The sequence below is a fragment of the Lithobates pipiens genome, unplaced genomic scaffold, assembly GCF_037356315.1.
Source record: "Lithobates pipiens isolate NorthernLeopardFrog02 unplaced genomic scaffold, aLitPip1_a1.2 Scaffold_13, whole genome shotgun sequence".
Taxonomy (NCBI): domain Eukaryota; kingdom Metazoa; phylum Chordata; class Amphibia; order Anura; family Ranidae; genus Lithobates; species Lithobates pipiens.
Genome location: NW_027507718.1, coordinates 384,376,601 through 384,393,399, shown reverse-complemented (window position 1 = coordinate 384,393,399; position 16,799 = coordinate 384,376,601). Strand labels below are relative to the sequence as shown.

Genomic DNA, 16,799 nt, shown 5'->3' with positions numbered 1-16,799 from the left:
TACATTTTACATACTCACGAGAAGTTAGTGTCTTGGTCTCTCGCCTCGAAGGGTGTTATATTGTGCTATGGTGTTCACTAAATGATAAAAAAAACTTCATGCTGGTGAATGTCCATGTTCCTTTAAGTACACAATGGGGTTTATTTACTAAAGCTGAAAAGTGCAAAGGTGAATTCTACAAACTTTTGACAACGATTAGATTTGAGGCTGAAATGACAAGTCAGAGTCTACGATTACACCTAGTACCCTAGCGTGAGGGGAGGGACTGATGGTTGCATTTTGATTTTGATGGAATAGTCATGGAGGAGGGCACAGGCAGGGGGGATATTAATAGCTCAGTTTTCACATACAGTGAAATACTTGGGGATATTGATATCTTGGAATGTAAAAGACTATATTAACTTGAACCTTAAACCTTTATTAGCAAAATTTAAGGATAAATGTCGGAGATGGTATGAGCTCCTGATGACAGTTGATCGGCAGAGCAAATCTTATTAAAATGATTTGGACCCCACAATTACTTTATGTGTTCCATAATTCCCCTGTATGGATCACAGTATTTTGGTTTAGAAAAATTGAATCTCTTTTCAGAGAACTTATCTGGAGGAAAAAACAACCTCGCATAAAGTTAACTACACTAATGCTAGCCAAAGAAGCTGGGGGACTGGCGATTCCCCAGCCTAAACATTTTTTTTAGCCTCACAGCTACAACACTTTTGTGGATGGACAGTAGTGTCAAATTCTGATCCTATACAGAACTTGTTGCTATCAGTATATGACGAATATGCATTCATTTCTTTATTGGAGACCAGAAACCAACTATCCGATAAAAGATTTATAAGGGGTAAATTATTTGACAAAGTATGGCAGGAAATTAAAAAAAATTACTGAAATAAAGGGCTATACATTATATACTCCAATATGGTACAATAGTAGTTATGGGGAATTGGTGAAATTGAAAGGGTTCTAGATATGGAAGTTTAGGGGTTAAGGTATATGGTACAGTCATTCCAGGAAGATGTTTTGAAAACCTTTACTGAATTAAGAAACTAAGATAATATCCCAAATTAAAGATTTTTAAATTTTTTTACAGCTTAGCCATGCATTAACCTCTTAACCTCCCTGGCGGTTTTCCAGAGTGTGGCTCGGGGTTAAATTTCAGTACCATTAGCGGTAACCCCAAGTAACACTCAGGATTGCATTGCAGGATCCTGGTGCGGTACACTTACCTTGTCCCCAGGATCCTGCGATATCTCCCCCGCTGTATCTGCGGGCTGTGTCCTCTACCCGATGCCTCTCTGTGCCGGGCTCCGTTCCCTGCGAGTGTCGCAGAGCATGGGGCGGAGCCAGGCGGCAAATTCAAAAAATGTAAAATTCATAATACATCCAGGCATACCCCACTTTTAAGTACACAATGGGGTTTAGTTACTAAAGCTGGAAAGTCCAAAATCAGGCTCACTTCTGCATAGAAACCAATGAACTTCTAACCCCAGCTATACTATATATTGTTTTTCTGCCTGGAAACTTGAGATTGTCCATAGCAACCAAAAAGTGTCCCTTTTACATCAAAAGTAGTTTTAGACCAGCTAGTCTAGACCAGATAGTAAACTAGAACACTTGCAAAATTGAGTGATAGTGAATCGCGGGGAAATTAATTTTATTATTATTATTATATTATTATTTTTTATAATTATTTATATTTATTTATTATATTATAATTTATGATTTTGTGTTTCAAACTTTATCATACCTGGGATATCTACTAGACTCTTGTTTGGACAGATTTAAGTGTGTTGCTAAGAATTACAGGCCTACAATATAAAACACCAAATTTCTATGCAAAACACTTGTACCGCTTTGAGACGCAAAAATCTGACATAATCATACCACCAGGGAGGTTAAAAGAACAGGGTCGATCACATGAATTGAAATTTAATAAATCAGTCGTAATAGCCTTGTTGCATATGACAGAAAGAAAAAAGTGGCTGATATTACAATTATATGATATATTATTTGTTCAATTGATCAAGGTCAGCATTGTCTGGCAATATAGGGCCAATTTTAGATGAACAATGTGCACAGGCACTGCCGGCAATACCTCTGGCCTCCCTATCCCCAAAGCAAAACCTAATGCAATTATTTATCCTACACAAGGCTCACTATACACCAGAAAAATTATTAAAATGGAAACGTAGAGAAACAGCCAAATGCCCTAGATGTAAAGGGAGCCCTGCTAATTTAATACATATGCTATGGAGATGCCCTAAACGTCATCGTTATGAGGTTGTGTCTATAATTAATAACGCTTTTGGGACTGGTTGTCTCCAGACCCAGGCATATGTCTTCTGGGTGTCCTGGATGATTCCGGGATCCCGGAAGACAGCTTTGTATAAATAATAAGGAGTCTATTCCAGGCCCGTAAGGTTATAGCACAAAAATGGATATCCCCATACCCACCAACAGTAGAAGAATAGAAAACACAATTAACCACTTGCCGACCAGCTCATGCCGATATACATCGGCAGAATGGCATGGACAGGCATATTAACATACTTGTATGTTGCCCTTTAGGCCATGGCATTGTGAGTGCCTGCCGCTGCGAGCTGCGTGAGTGTGATCGATAACTGCAGGGATACCTGCGATAGTCTCACGGAGAGGAATAACTGGGAAATGCTGATGTAAACAAGCATTTCTTCCTAGTGACAGGACACTGGTCACCGCTCCCTGTGATCTGGAGCGGTGATCAGTGTCGTGACACACGTAGGCCCACCCCCCCTACAGTTAGAACACATCCCTAGGACACACTTAACCCCTTCAGTGCCCCTTCCTGGTTAACCCCTTCACTGCCAGTCACATTTACACAGTAATCAATGCATTTTTAATCGTCCCAAAATAGCACCAAAAGCGTCCGATCTGTCCACCATAATGTCGCAGTCATGATAAAAAACAATTATTAATAAAAATGCCATAAAACTATCTCCTATTTTGTAGAGCCTATAACTTTTGCGCAAACCAATCAATAAACGCTTAATGCGATTTTTTTTTTTTTTTTTTACCAAAAATATGTAGAAGAATACGTATCAGCCTAAACTGGGGGAAAAATAATTTTTATATATTTTTTGGGGATATTTATTATAGCAAAACGTAAAAAATAGTGTTTTTTCCAAAATTGACGGTCTTTTTTTGTTGATAGCGCAAAAAATAAAAACTGCAGAGGTGATCAAATACCACCAAAAGAAAGCTCTATTTGTGGGAAAAAAGGGACGTTAATTTTGTTTGGGAGCCACGTTGCACGACCACACAATTGTCAGTTAAAGCGTCACAGTGCCGAATTGCAAAAAGTGCTCTGGTCTTTGGTCAGCTAAATGGTCCGGGGCTGAAGTGGTTAAGGGAAACCCTAATTAGGGAAAGATAAATCTTTCTACACAGAGATTGCCCAGGGAAATTCGAAAAGATATGGAGAAGATGATCTGATATTTTGGATGGATAATGAGATGGGAGTAGATAATAAGATACATTTATGACCAATACTAATAGGGAGGAGAGAGAGGGGGGAAATTTGAGGTTGTTTTTGGATGGGAGGGTGTTTTGTTATGGGTTGTGTTGTTCTTTTTTTTTTTTTTTTCCTTTTACGTACATGGGTGAAATGTTGTTTGTGATGTATGTATATAAAAGCAATAAAAATTGATTTGTTTCAAAAAGATGCAAGGGTCTGTCAGGAGTCCAGAAACTCATTGACCTTTTTATATACACACACTAACTACAAGCAAACAGATTACAGGTGATCACATTCAAACCCCTTTGTGTCAACTTGTGTACATGTTATCAGGCCAAAATCGCCAGGGTATGTAAACGTTTGATCAGGGTCATTTGGGTAGTTTCTGTTTTTCATTATGATTAAAAATAGTAAACACAGTTGATTGATAATAAATGGCTTCAGCCAACCACTAACCATGAGTGAAAGAAAGGTTTTTGTGTTATCATTCATATTCTCTGAAAATTGCCAAGAAATCATAAATTCTGCCAGGGTATGTAAACTTATGAGCACAACTGTACATCCAAACATGTACAAACAGGTATTATCAGCAAAAAGCAAAACATATGTCATGACGAAATCGTGCACATAAATCTGGGTGTATATAGTTATTGATAAAGATACCTCCAGATAAAAGTTGCAGCACAGTTGCAGGGGCCCCTGAAGATGATTGTGATGTGGAATCTGTTGTGGTGTTGGAAACCTGAAGACCAGATCAGCCATGATGGGGAGATCCTCCAACCAGCCTGGAACACAGCTTCTCACCAGAAGAAACTGTGGTGTGGCACTGGAACTCAGAGTCAGCCTATCTACTCTGTGTCTAAGGCCGCGTACACACGCGGGGACTGTTCGCTCAACTTTGTTCGTCAAACAGTTTCAGCGGACAGTCCGCTCAAAATTAGCATGGACGGACATGGCCACACACGACGAACGAACAGTCCGCTGAAACCGTGCGCGATGACGTGAATGGCACGTACGACGGGACTAGAAAACGACGTCCTATACACTGCAATGCAACCTTCGGCGTATAAATTCTTTCTGAGCATGCGCGGAACTTAGTTTGACGAACAAGCCTACACACGAGCGGACTGTCCACTCAAACCAAGTTTCAGCGGACAGTTTTTCCGGATTTCCGAAAAACTTTGTTCGTCAAACTGTCCGCTGAAACTGTCCGCTGAAGCCCACACACGAGCGGACTGTCCGCTGAAACACTGTTCAGCGGACAAAGTTGAGCGAACAGTCCCCGCGTGTATACGCGGCCTTAGTCTCTAGTAGTTTCTAATCTGTCATGCAACTGGACCCCTAACAAGTGGCTGTCAGATACCTAACCTGGCTCTAGACTAAGCTGGCCCTGAGCTAAATCTAGCTAAAGAATCCCAGACCAGAAGAGACAGGATTAACTAAAATAACAGCATCTACATATAAACTCTATTATAATAAACAGGCTCACCTACTAATATTACTGAAAGGTGACCTACGGTAGCTACAATATCTGGTACTGTGTGTGCGAGATAATAATAGGACAGAGATAAGATGAAAGATGCAGCACTCTCAATAGAAGCAATCCAATCCTAGGTGTCCGTTTAATAAACTGTGATAAGCCGAGATCATGATGATCACCGCTTATCTCAGAGCATTGCCAGTTTACTAAATACAATATATTAGAGAGAAGAGCTGGCAACTCCAAAGCCCCTGATGCAAAAATGCAAAAACGCTGTTTGCTTTTTAATGCTCATATGTAGGCAATACATTTTTACATCAAAGGCTTTGGGTTGCCGGCTATTCTCTCTTATATAATAGGACAGAGATACATCTGTCACAAGGATTCAAACACACACTCAACAAGCTATGGGCAGCTGCAGTTAAACTATTAGAACATAGGAATACTTGCCTAATAGTCAACAGCAGCTCCTGTGTGTGTGTGGCTCAATGCTGTATCTACTTCCGGGAAACTCTACTATATATACAGTCCTCCGAATGGGCGTTTCCAAAAAGACTCAGCTTTCATTCATGAATTTAAACATCACAAAATATTGAACATTTTTGTTTTAATTCTTTATTTATTGATTTTTTAAAAGGACAGGGTGGTAAATACAGAACTGCCAACATAATGTGAGAATACAGGCAAGGAAACATTCCCAAAGACATGTACAAGATCCAAGAAGGACAAAACAATCCAAAACATATGACATCACTATCTATGCATAAAGGCAAATTATGAGTAAGCCAAATTGTGGTATGATTCTCACCTAGTCCTAATATAAAGTAAGAAAATCAAAAAGAGGCGTTAGAAAAGGATCAAGAGAGCTAGCAGCTGGAAGGCCAACAAAGAAAAAGATGGCGAAAGACAATAAGAAAAAACAGGTAGGGGGGAAAATAGAGTAGTAAAAAAGGGAGGAAAAGAAGATAGAAGTGCAAATAGTCTCTAAGGCTCCTTTCACACATGCGGACCATATGTCCGTATTTCATCCATCCGTTTTTGGATAAAATACGGACATACATGTATCCCTACGGGATAGTGGGTGTCAGTGGATGAACATCCACTGACACACGATATCATCCGTCTCCGCTTTGCTCCGATTCTGCAGACGGAACAAAATCTTATTTTTCTATCTGTCTGTAGAGCGGATCAGAGGAACACGGACAGGCGGTCCGTGTTCATCTGATCCCCCATAGAGGAGAGCGGAGATCTGACAGGGCGGTCTCTGCACAGTGTGCAGGGACCGCTCCTGTCATCCGCCGGCTCATCGGGGGTAAACGGAGCGATCCCTGCTGAGCAAGCAGATGTTTACGGGTCGGATCATCACGGATCTGTCCCATGTGAAAGGGGCCTAAAGCCGCGTACACACGGGCGGACTGTATGGCCTACTTAGTCCGTCATACAATCCGACGGACAGTCCGTCATACTTTCGAATGAACGGACTTGACCACACACGGATGCACAAACAGTCCGTCGAAAGCTTGCGCGATGGCGTGTACAGCACGTACGACGGGACTAGAAATAGGAAGTCCAATACACAGCAATGCACCCTTCCGCCGTGTAAATCCTTTCTGAGCATGCGCCATTCTTAGTCCGTCGAACTAGCCTACTGACGAGCGGATTGTCCGCTGAAACCAAAGTATGACGGACAGAATTTCGAAAAATCCGAAATACTTAGTACGCCAGACTGCACGCTGAAAAAGTCCGCTGAAGCCCACACACGAGCGGACTGTCCGCTGAAATGTGTTTTGACGGACTAAGTAGGCCATACAGTCCGCCCGTGTGTACGCGGCATAAGACTCTCTCAGACTCAAAGTCTGTAAGTGCCAGTCCTTAGGACCTGTCTGGAGCTCTGGGGTCAGTCTGTAAGATGTGGAGTTGAGGCTTGTCAGTCCCTGGTTCAGCATGAGAACTCTGGGAATTGGACCTATAGTGGAATGATTCTTAAGGTCAGAGACAAATTCAGGTCGGACCCAGGGCAGGCAATGAAAGAGAATGTTAGAATATGATTATTCTAACAATATCGATCGTTTGGTTGTTGAACATTTTTAAGAAATACATTTATTTTATACATTTTAGTAAATCATGTTTGTCGGGTTGCAAACATATGCTAAAATTATTTGTAATATAGAAGTAATGGTCAGTATGGAGACTATGTTGTATTGATATCCCTCATTTACTATTGCATGTAGTTAGGGAAGTCTTTGGTAGCCTGTATACTAGTAGTCATAGAACTACAAATCCAGGTTCTTTGTAGTTGTGCACTGGCTACTGGCTACATGTCTCAGCACATTACTGGAACAATGCATGACGCCTGAAGTCACACCACATAACAATGCTATTCTATTTCTTGCTCTTAGGTGATCCCAGAAAATATCCTTTACTGCCATCTTTGCTATTCCAGTGTCAACAGTCTTTAGTAGCCACGTTTCTGCCCTCCTTCACCTGTCTTCTGCCACCAGGAGGAATACCCTGTGACACAATAGCTGGTATGTTTTTCTCCAATGTGTCTGCATGAATTTTACTACGGATTTTAATACATTTCCCTTTATGGTATAGTCATATGCATTCAAAATTACAAAACATTGTTTTCCTCACATCACACAGATATTTGTCAAAGACATCACAGGTACATTTACATATGTTTATAATGCATGTTCATAGAATTTTGCCAGCTGCTACCTTGAAATAAACTGCACTCAAATCCACAACAAAATCCACAACAAACTGACCGTTTAATCTTCCATAGAGGGAAGTTTGAAGGTATCCCATAGATATTAGACCAGAAGATCTGGTCAACATCTAACATCTATGGGCATTACCATAACTCTAGATATGTAATGTCAATTAGTGGCTCTAACCACTTAAAGATCTTGTGAGAAAGATGTGCCCATAAACATAAAGAAATGTTTTTGTCACCTCGTACATGTTTTTACTCTAGGCACACAACACCAGCTTTATCTCAAGTAAAAACTACAACTGTCCTGCTAAATTCATTGCATACAATTGTATTTTCCCCCTGAGATTGGTTGGGCAGGGGGTGTTTGCCCAGGTCCATAAGCATATTTACCTATTGGCCTCGTACTGGTTAGCTTGTACAACAATTACCTCTTGTCTAGGGGTATCCTAAATTGGCATCTTTCACGCTTTTAGCTTTGCCTTCCTTTGAAGCAGCACTGTTAAAATTAGGAATAGTTAATTTGCCGGGTTTTGTCTAATTATGTAGAACTGCTGTTAATGAAACTCAAGATATGATGAGCTTATGCAGTTACATACACAAGTCTAAACCCACTTGAGCTCTTCTGCCAGGAAGTTGTTAAAGTGGACAGCCAATCATAGGCAGCAGAGGCATTTCCCACCCACATGTTCGCGTGTATACACACCCTTTGTATATGTGAAGCTGCCTCCTACCTACCTCAGCTGCCTGCTTATACAGCTTCCTGGTGGGATAGCTCTGGTGAGTTCAGACCTCTCCATTGGTTCGAATCTTATCTATCTCACTGCACCTTTAGTGTCACTTCCACTTCCACTTCCTCCTCTCCTACTCCTCTTACTGTTGAGGTCCCCCAAGGTTCTGTCATTGGACCTCTCCTATTCATGATCTACACTTCTTCCCTGGGTCTGCTGACAGCCTTCCATTGCTTCCAATACCTTTTCTATGCTGATGACACCCAAATCTATTTCTTTCCCCCTCAGCTCACCCCATCTGTTTCCTGACGTATCACTGATTTACCAACAGACATATCTGACTGGATGTCACGCCACTTCCTGAAACTCAATCTATCCACCAAGATCATAATATTTCCTCTGCCACGTCCTTTCCCTGACTTCTCTGTCAAGATCAATGGCCCAACTATCAGTCTGCCCCCACATGCCAGGTTGCTAGGGGTAACCCTGGACTCTGAACTGTTCCTCCTCTCCCCCAGTAACTATTCAGGCTACCAACTTTGTAACTAAAGTGTGAATCTGCAGCAATAGTGTGCTGATCTGTGTCACTTTTATGAACTGCACAAGGAACAAGATTTACATGATTGTGTAATTGTAAAGCTGGGTATACACTGAAAATTCTGATCTGTTTGTAGCCCTCCTGGTTTGAAAGAAGCCTGCCGGAAAAACTGCATTTAATCAGCCGCTGAAGCCAATGGCTGCAGCACTGATCTGCATATTCTGACAGTGGAGGGGTCCCGGCTGTCAGAATACAATAGCACAGCGAGGAAGATTCCTGCATACACTTTTTTTTTCATTACACAAAAAAACTCAGTGTACATTCAGCTAAAGCCTTCATATTAGTCCAGGAAATGGACGATGACCATAAATAATGCCTGAACATGGATGATGTTGTCCTTCTGGTGACAATAAAAAATGAAGGCACTGTCAGAGGGAGTATGGTGATCTCTGTGTTGTAAGTGTTACACTTAGCCATTACTTAGCATGCAAACAAAATAATATTTCTGGTCATTATATACTGTATAACCCTTAAACAGTGCAGTACTACCATATAATGCAAATCAATAGTAATAAATATCAACAAATTAATATATCCCAAGATTCTACATAAGTGTATAATATTAGTCCATACTCATGCAAAAATTGTGCTAAATAATGATTTATCACATTATTGATCATTATTTATCACAATTTTTTTCTTGGGTATGGACTATTATATTATACAATTTTTGCATTAGTATGGACTATTATTATACACTTATGTATAATAGATAACTTTTTCCTATTTATTTGTATTATGTGGTAACACTGAACTGTTTAGGGGTTATATATAGTTACTAATGCAATTAGCACAGGTTGGTGTATGCAATTGCTGGTGATAGCTGCTTCATGTATTATTGTATTGTGTATTGCTCACACTAGATATATTTGAGATATTTTTAATATTGTCTTATTGTTAATACTATAATGTGGGTTTGAGTACCTATTGCAGAATAGTTTTTGATAAGCACAGCATTTTTTTTCCATCATTAATATGTCTGGTCAACTTTAATGTTTGGGTTTAAGAAGCCCTTTTGCAATCCTAATATATTTGGTCATTTTATTTTTGCACAGGCCACACAGGCAACATCACTGCAGTTGCAGAAACTCAGACTGGTCTCCAGGCAGTCACAGCATCCAGAGATGGCACTTTAAAAGTCTGGGATTTGGAGGCTGGCAAAGCAGTATTCACTCTCCATGGAGTTGGAAAGAAAATTGACTCTATCACTGTGGGCATGCAGAATAAAATAGTTGCAATTACCAAGGACCATGGCTTCCAAGTATGGGACATGTGCCATCAAAAATTGATGTATGTGCAGCATGATTGTTTAGACGCTCCAATTCTCACCACTGCCATGGATGGGCAGCTCCTTCTGGCATTTTTTGATGGAAGTCATCTGGTTAAGGTTAGCTGTCCATTATTGTAACAGGATTGTTATTTTTGATAAATATGTTTGTTGCATTAGGGCTTCCCTTTTTTTCTTGGTGGTTCTTGACTGTTGGAGGGGGAGGTGCTTTGTAGTCTATGGAGAAAACCAGGAACAATACAACCTAATAGAAGTCCAGAGACAGTTTCAGCTCATGAGATTTCTTGCTGGATGAATAGCTACTTTTTTTGCACCTGTCAAGCAGATATAATAAAACCCTAAATAAGAGAAACAGCTTGTTAGCGTTTATACAGTATACTCTTTCAATGAATTATAGTGTTATTTACCATTTGAAAAATGTATATCTTTGGTGATAACAGCTTTTAGAAAACTGCTTCCAAACTTGAGCATGTGCTTGTATTAATATACAGCTCTGTATATTTTAGGTATTTGATTTGGCAGACTCCTGCAAGCTGATCTGTCAACTGGACATTCCTGCCGATGAGATTCCTGTTCATAAAAATCTCTCCATACTGGTCTCCAAAAATTCAGTGAAAGACTACATTGTGTTCGCCTACAGGTAAGAGCAGAGTGCTTACACTGACAAAAGTTGAAGCTATCATTTCAGCAACATAGAAGTTAGAATGTGAAAAACACAGTAATGTACACCGTTGGTCAGAAAGAACATTAACCATAAGTGCACACTCTACACAAGATCCGATTTTTTTTTAATATATATTGTAGTTCTAGAGATTTAATTTTCTTGAATTATTTTACGAGAAATGTTGTATAATTTTTCTAATGTGTAATTGTAATAGATGAAAGCAGAGTTCCGCCCATTTAACAGTCAGCAGCTACAAAAAGTAGGCGTATGAAGCCCCACTCCTCTCCGTGGCGCCGGCATTCTTACTGTGGGCGCCCGGCTGTGGTTTCACATGCGGGCGCGCACTGTGCAAATCCATGAGCCGCGCTGCATGCTGTGAATGGCCAGGCAATCTTATGGGACCTGTGACATGTCCCAGAAGATTGCGGGGAAGGAGGGGGGGAGAGATGATCTTCCTTAGGGCGCGCGGTGCCAAGGGAAGAAGTGGGAGCTGGGTGCCTGTAGAAACAGGGTACCCACTCCCTCTCCAAAAAAATGACATGTCAGGGGTAACAGCTGTCCCTTTTTACAACCTTCACTAAAGAACAAATTATTGAATCAGGTCAGTAGGTGTAAGTGAATCTGCACGAGTTTGGTTCCTAAGGGGTTAATTGGATCCTGCTTGAAATCTTTAACTTAAATGCAAACCCTACTGAAGTTTGTGGGGGGGGGGGGTGAATCTTGATTTTAAATGATTGCCTTTTGCAAGGCTAATAAGCAAGCTATTCTCATAAAAGAGTATGGAAAGTTGGACACTGTCATAGAGTACAATAAACAAACATTGTACAGGGAGTGAGTCCTTTTAATGTGACTTTGAAGGTGACATTAAAAAAAAACCCTAATTCTTTAACCACCCCATATCCGGAAACTTTCACCCCTTCCAGTCCAGACCGTTTTTCATTTTTCAGTGCTGTCACAATTGGAAGGACCATTACTCAGTCATACAACACTGTACCCAAAATAGAGCTTTCCTAAGGAGGTATTTAATCACCACCGCACTGTGGAGGGAGATTGGAATTTGTTGCAGGGGCAGCAACAATCAGGATGTCTTGCATGCACTTGTGCTGTCAGGGAACATGCTGACTGGAGGAGAAAGAATAGTGAACAAAGTTATTTAGGTATCAGTTTCTTGTTGCTCTTTCACTATCATTAGGCTGGTGTCAGTAAGACAACATCACTGTTTTTATTAAATCTATCAGAGAAATTGATGACACCTTTCTGACTGTGCTATCTGGCACACGTGCATTTAAAAAAAAAAGGTGGCTGCATTGAAATACACAATAGATAATGGATTTTTATCTGTTTGCCTGGTCTTCAACTTTAAAACCTACTTTTGGAAAAAATTACATCCAAAATCTAAGAGTTTTTTATTTTTTTCCAATAATTTTTATTAAATTTTTTTTCAAAGAAAAGAAAATACAAATACAAAAAATGAACAGTCAATTGCTTACTTCTGAATAGCACACATCACACGTCACATATCTCTTTCATGCTTGAACAACAGTAGTAGAATTCGTTTTAAAACAACCTGCTGAGGTGTGACCTCGGCCCTGGAAACCCCAATTGGGTACTAGCTGTGTCAGTGGGCAGAGGACAACCTAAGCCGCCTATAAATGCTTATCTTTTGGTAAATACCCACTTACATACAGGTGGATCTCTTATCACTTCTGTCATCATTAAACCAAATCTAAATCAAGAAACCTATAAGCATTTTCTTAATAGAGCTCTAAACCGGCAAATCTGCCCCGTGTTTCAGTGTAGCGCATTCAGCAATATTTACAATTGGGTCTTTGTCATGAAGGGACCGTGCTTGCGTCTCCATTCATATCTACGTTGACATTCAGGAACAGGTACAAAGAGTTGTTTTTAAACTCTTTTGCTTGTATCTCAATTATAGAAGAATTAGTATTTTTGTATATCAACCATAATACATAAATATGTTATATTTTCTTTGCTGGCCCAGCTTCTTTGTCCCTCCCTTTTACCTCGCTACCTAACCTTTTATGTAGCTGTCAGGTAAGGAGTGAAGAGGAATACTATAGAATGTCACTTGAGTGAGCCTGCTGACATCACATACAAGATGGTGGTGCCCAGGAGCAACCTCAGGACCAGTGGCAACGCTAGGGGGTGGCTTTTGGGGTCCATAGCCCTGAGTCTCTGCAGGGGTCCCCAAGGGGATGGGAGGCTCTCTGGGGACCCTGATGTAACTTAGGGGACTCTCCAGGGACCCTGATGCAGGGGGGAGGCTCTCTGGGGACCCTACCCTGATCCGGGGGGAGGCTCTCTGGGGACCCTGATATATATATATATATATATATATATACACACACACACACATTATATACATGTGTATGGCCGCCCGAGCGTATGACTTTCTTTACTGTACTGCTATGGGCTCTAGCCCCAGATCTTTTGAAGACCAGGCAATGCCCCTGCTCAGGGCTATTGGGTGTCTCCACAAGAGAGATTTTTAAAGGTAAAAAACATGCATAAAACATAAGAAAATGTTTGTTAAAAAGTATGGTTTGGTGACAGGGTTTCTTTAAAGAGATGTATACCCAGGGTAAATAGCAAATACTGCAATAAATTTGAAAAACAATGTAATAAACAACTGCAGGAAGTGCAGTAAATTAGCCTGTGGAAAGACTGTCTACTTCAAGTACATTTAGCCAGTTACAGTATCTCACAAAAGTGAGTACACCCCTCACATTTATTTATCTTTTCAAGTGACAACACTGAAGAAATGACACTTTACTACAATGTAAATAGTGAGTGTACAGCTTGTATAACAGTGTAAATTTGCTGTCACCTCAAAATAACTCTACACACAGCCATTAATGTCTAAACCACTGGCAACAAAAGTGAGTATACCCCTAAGTGAAAATGTCCAAATTGGACCCAGTTATCTATGTCGTGTCATGTGACTTGTTAATGTTACAAGATTGCAGGTGTGAATAGGGAGCAGGTGTGTAAATTTCTTTTTATCGCTCTCCCTCTCTCATACTAATCATTGGAAGTTCAACATGGCACCTCATGGCAAAGAACTCTCTGAGGATCTTAAAAAAAGAATTGTTGTTCTACATAAAGATGGCCTAGGATATAAGAAATTTGGCAAGACCCCGAAACTGAGCTGCAGCATGGTGGCCAAGACCATACAGCAGTTTAACAGGACTGGTTCCACTCAGAACAGGCCTCGTCATGGTCAACCAAAGGCGTTGAGTGCATGTGTTCAGCATCATATACAGAGGTTGTCTTTGGGAAATAGACGTATGAATGCTGCCAGCATTTCTGCAGAGGTTGAAGGCATGGGGGGTCAGCCTCTCAGTGCTCAGACCATATGCCGCACACTGCATTATATTTGTCTGCATGGCTGTTGTCCCAGAAGGAAGCCTCTTCTGAAGATGATGCACAAGAAAGCCCACAAACAGTTTGCTGAAGACAAGCAGATTAAGGACATGGATTACTGGAACCATGCCCTGTGGTCTGATGAGATCAAGATAAACTTATTTAGTTCAGATGGTGTCAACCGTGTGTGGCGGCAAACAGGTGAGGAGTACAAAGATAAGTGTGCTTTGCCTACAGTCAAGCATGGTGATGGAAGTGTCATGGTCTGGGGCTGCATGAGTGCTGCCGGGAACTGGGGAGCTACAGTTCATTGAGAGAACCATGAATGCCAACATGTACTGTGACATACTGAAGTAGAACATGATCCCCCTCACTTCGGAGACTGGGCCGCAAGGCAGTATTCCAACATGATAACGACCCCAAACACACCTCCAAGATTACCACTGTCTTGCTAAAGAAGCTGAGGGTAAAGGTAATGGACTGGCCAAGCATGTCTCCAGACCTAAACCCTATTGAGCATTTGTGGGGTATCCTCAAACGGAGGGTGGAAGGGCGCAAAGTCTCTAACATCCACCAGCTCGGTGATGTCATCATGGAGGAGTGGAAGAGGACTCCAGTGGCAACCTGTGAAGCTCTGGTGAACTTCATGTCTAGGAGGGGTAAGGCAGTGCTGGAAAATAATGGTGGCCATACAAAATATTAACACTTTGGGCCCAATTTGGACATTTTCACTTAGGGGAATACTCACTTTTGTTACCAGCTGTTTAGACATTAATAGCTGTGTGTTGAGTTATTTTGAGGCGACAGCAAATTTACACGGTTATACAAGCTGTACACTCACTACTTCACATTGTAGCAAAGTGTTATTTCTTCAATGTTGTCATATAAAAGGACTTAATAAAATATTTACAAAAATGTGAGGGGTGTACTTTTGCGATATACTGTACATCATGTGCTTTCATTGGGATATGCAGTACAGCTGTCAGCAAATACCTGCAACCTGCAAGTCCTGAAACCTGGGGATGCTGGATCCACAACTTCCATCTGTACATATCACTGTAATACATCGCCAAGTGGTGTCTAACATGCAATCTGAGAGTAACTGCAGTAGAGAGTTCCAAAATTCCCAAAGTGCATTTTCCCTTGCAACATGAACAAATTATTTGCCCTTTGTAAACTAACCCCTCTCTATCCCCTCAGTTATTTGTACCTAATGTTGGAAGAGGAATAGAGGTTGATTTACTAAAGGCATATAGGCTGTTTACTTTGCAGGGGAATTTACCCCAAAGCTTAGTGCATGCAGTGAAGTTTCACTTTGCAAAATATACCCAATCACATGCATGCACATGATTGGCTGATAGAAGTCAGCAGAGCTTCACATTATTCACTAAGCTTTGGGGAGAAATCCATTGCAAAGTGAGTAGTCTATTTGTCTTCAGTAAATCAACCCCATAGAACCCAAACAGTTCTGCTACTTGGGGGTAATAAAAATTACCATATAGGTCTTCATATGAGTACATGGGATACTATAGGAAGTACCTCTGCGATAACTCAAACTCTTCATACTAAGGTTTGTTTTAGTTGGAAAAAGGGAACTGGCACATGTAAAAGATGAGCCCAATACAAAGAAAGTACTTATTTCCCAGGCACTGCATGGTTTTCTAAGGGTCACAGTGCAACATGACTATGAGGAGAGGAATGTGCAATGGAGACGTTATTCTTTGTTTTTCCTTTTTTGTTACAGGAGTGGGAAGGAAGCCATGGTGCTGAGTGCCAGGCGAGGGGCTGTTGTTGCCAAACTCACTGCTCAAGACCCAGTAGCTTCAGTTCAGGGTGTGGCTGTAACCAAGGAGTATTTCCTAGTCATCTGCAGGTATACAGTGACCAATGAGACCTACTGACATTACTCTTTCTATCACTGTCTAAAGATAAATTATACTACATGAGCTTATGTAAGAACCAACAGAACTGATCAGAAATCCTCACTTACCACATTCATAGTATAATAATAATTGCAGCTGATTTTTCATTGGTTGTTCGGGATTACTGCACGGCAGTTCTCTTTGCAGTATTACGTAAAACGTACACTGTAACATGATACAACTACCAGTAAGTTTACTAGATAATTAACTATAATAATACATTTCAAAATAAAAAACCTAAATTGTCTTTCATATTATATATCTTATATGTGAACAGCAACAATGATATATTAACTATATAATTTGGTCCATTTGTTAAAGGTCTCTGGAACAAGACCTAAAGTAAAACATGTGGTCTTATAGTGTAAAACACTGTGGGGGAGATTTACTAAAACTGGAGCGTGCAAAATCTAGTGCAGCTCTTCACAGAAACCAATCAGCTTCCAGGTTTTATCATCAAAGCTTAATTGAAGAAGCTGAAGTTAGAAACTGATTAGCTACCATGCACAGCTGCACCAGA

The 16,799-nt window shown here is 40.7% G+C and overlaps 1 protein-coding gene across 2 annotated transcripts in view; it reads left to right on the top strand.

The window, feature by feature from the left end:
- The window catches only part of LOC143975182 (uncharacterized), a 142,503-nt gene that overhangs the window by 86,459 nt on the left and 39,245 nt on the right, over positions 1-16,799 (top strand). For both annotated transcript variants that reach the window (XM_077477284.1, XM_077477285.1), the window contains 4 exons: positions 7,376-7,504; positions 10,077-10,408; positions 10,816-10,949; positions 16,102-16,230. In XM_077477284.1, the coding sequence (XP_077333410.1) occupies positions 7,376-7,504; positions 10,077-10,408; positions 10,816-10,949; positions 16,102-16,230 (724 nt within the window). The remainder of the gene's footprint in view (positions 1-7,375; positions 7,505-10,076; positions 10,409-10,815; positions 10,950-16,101; positions 16,231-16,799) is intronic.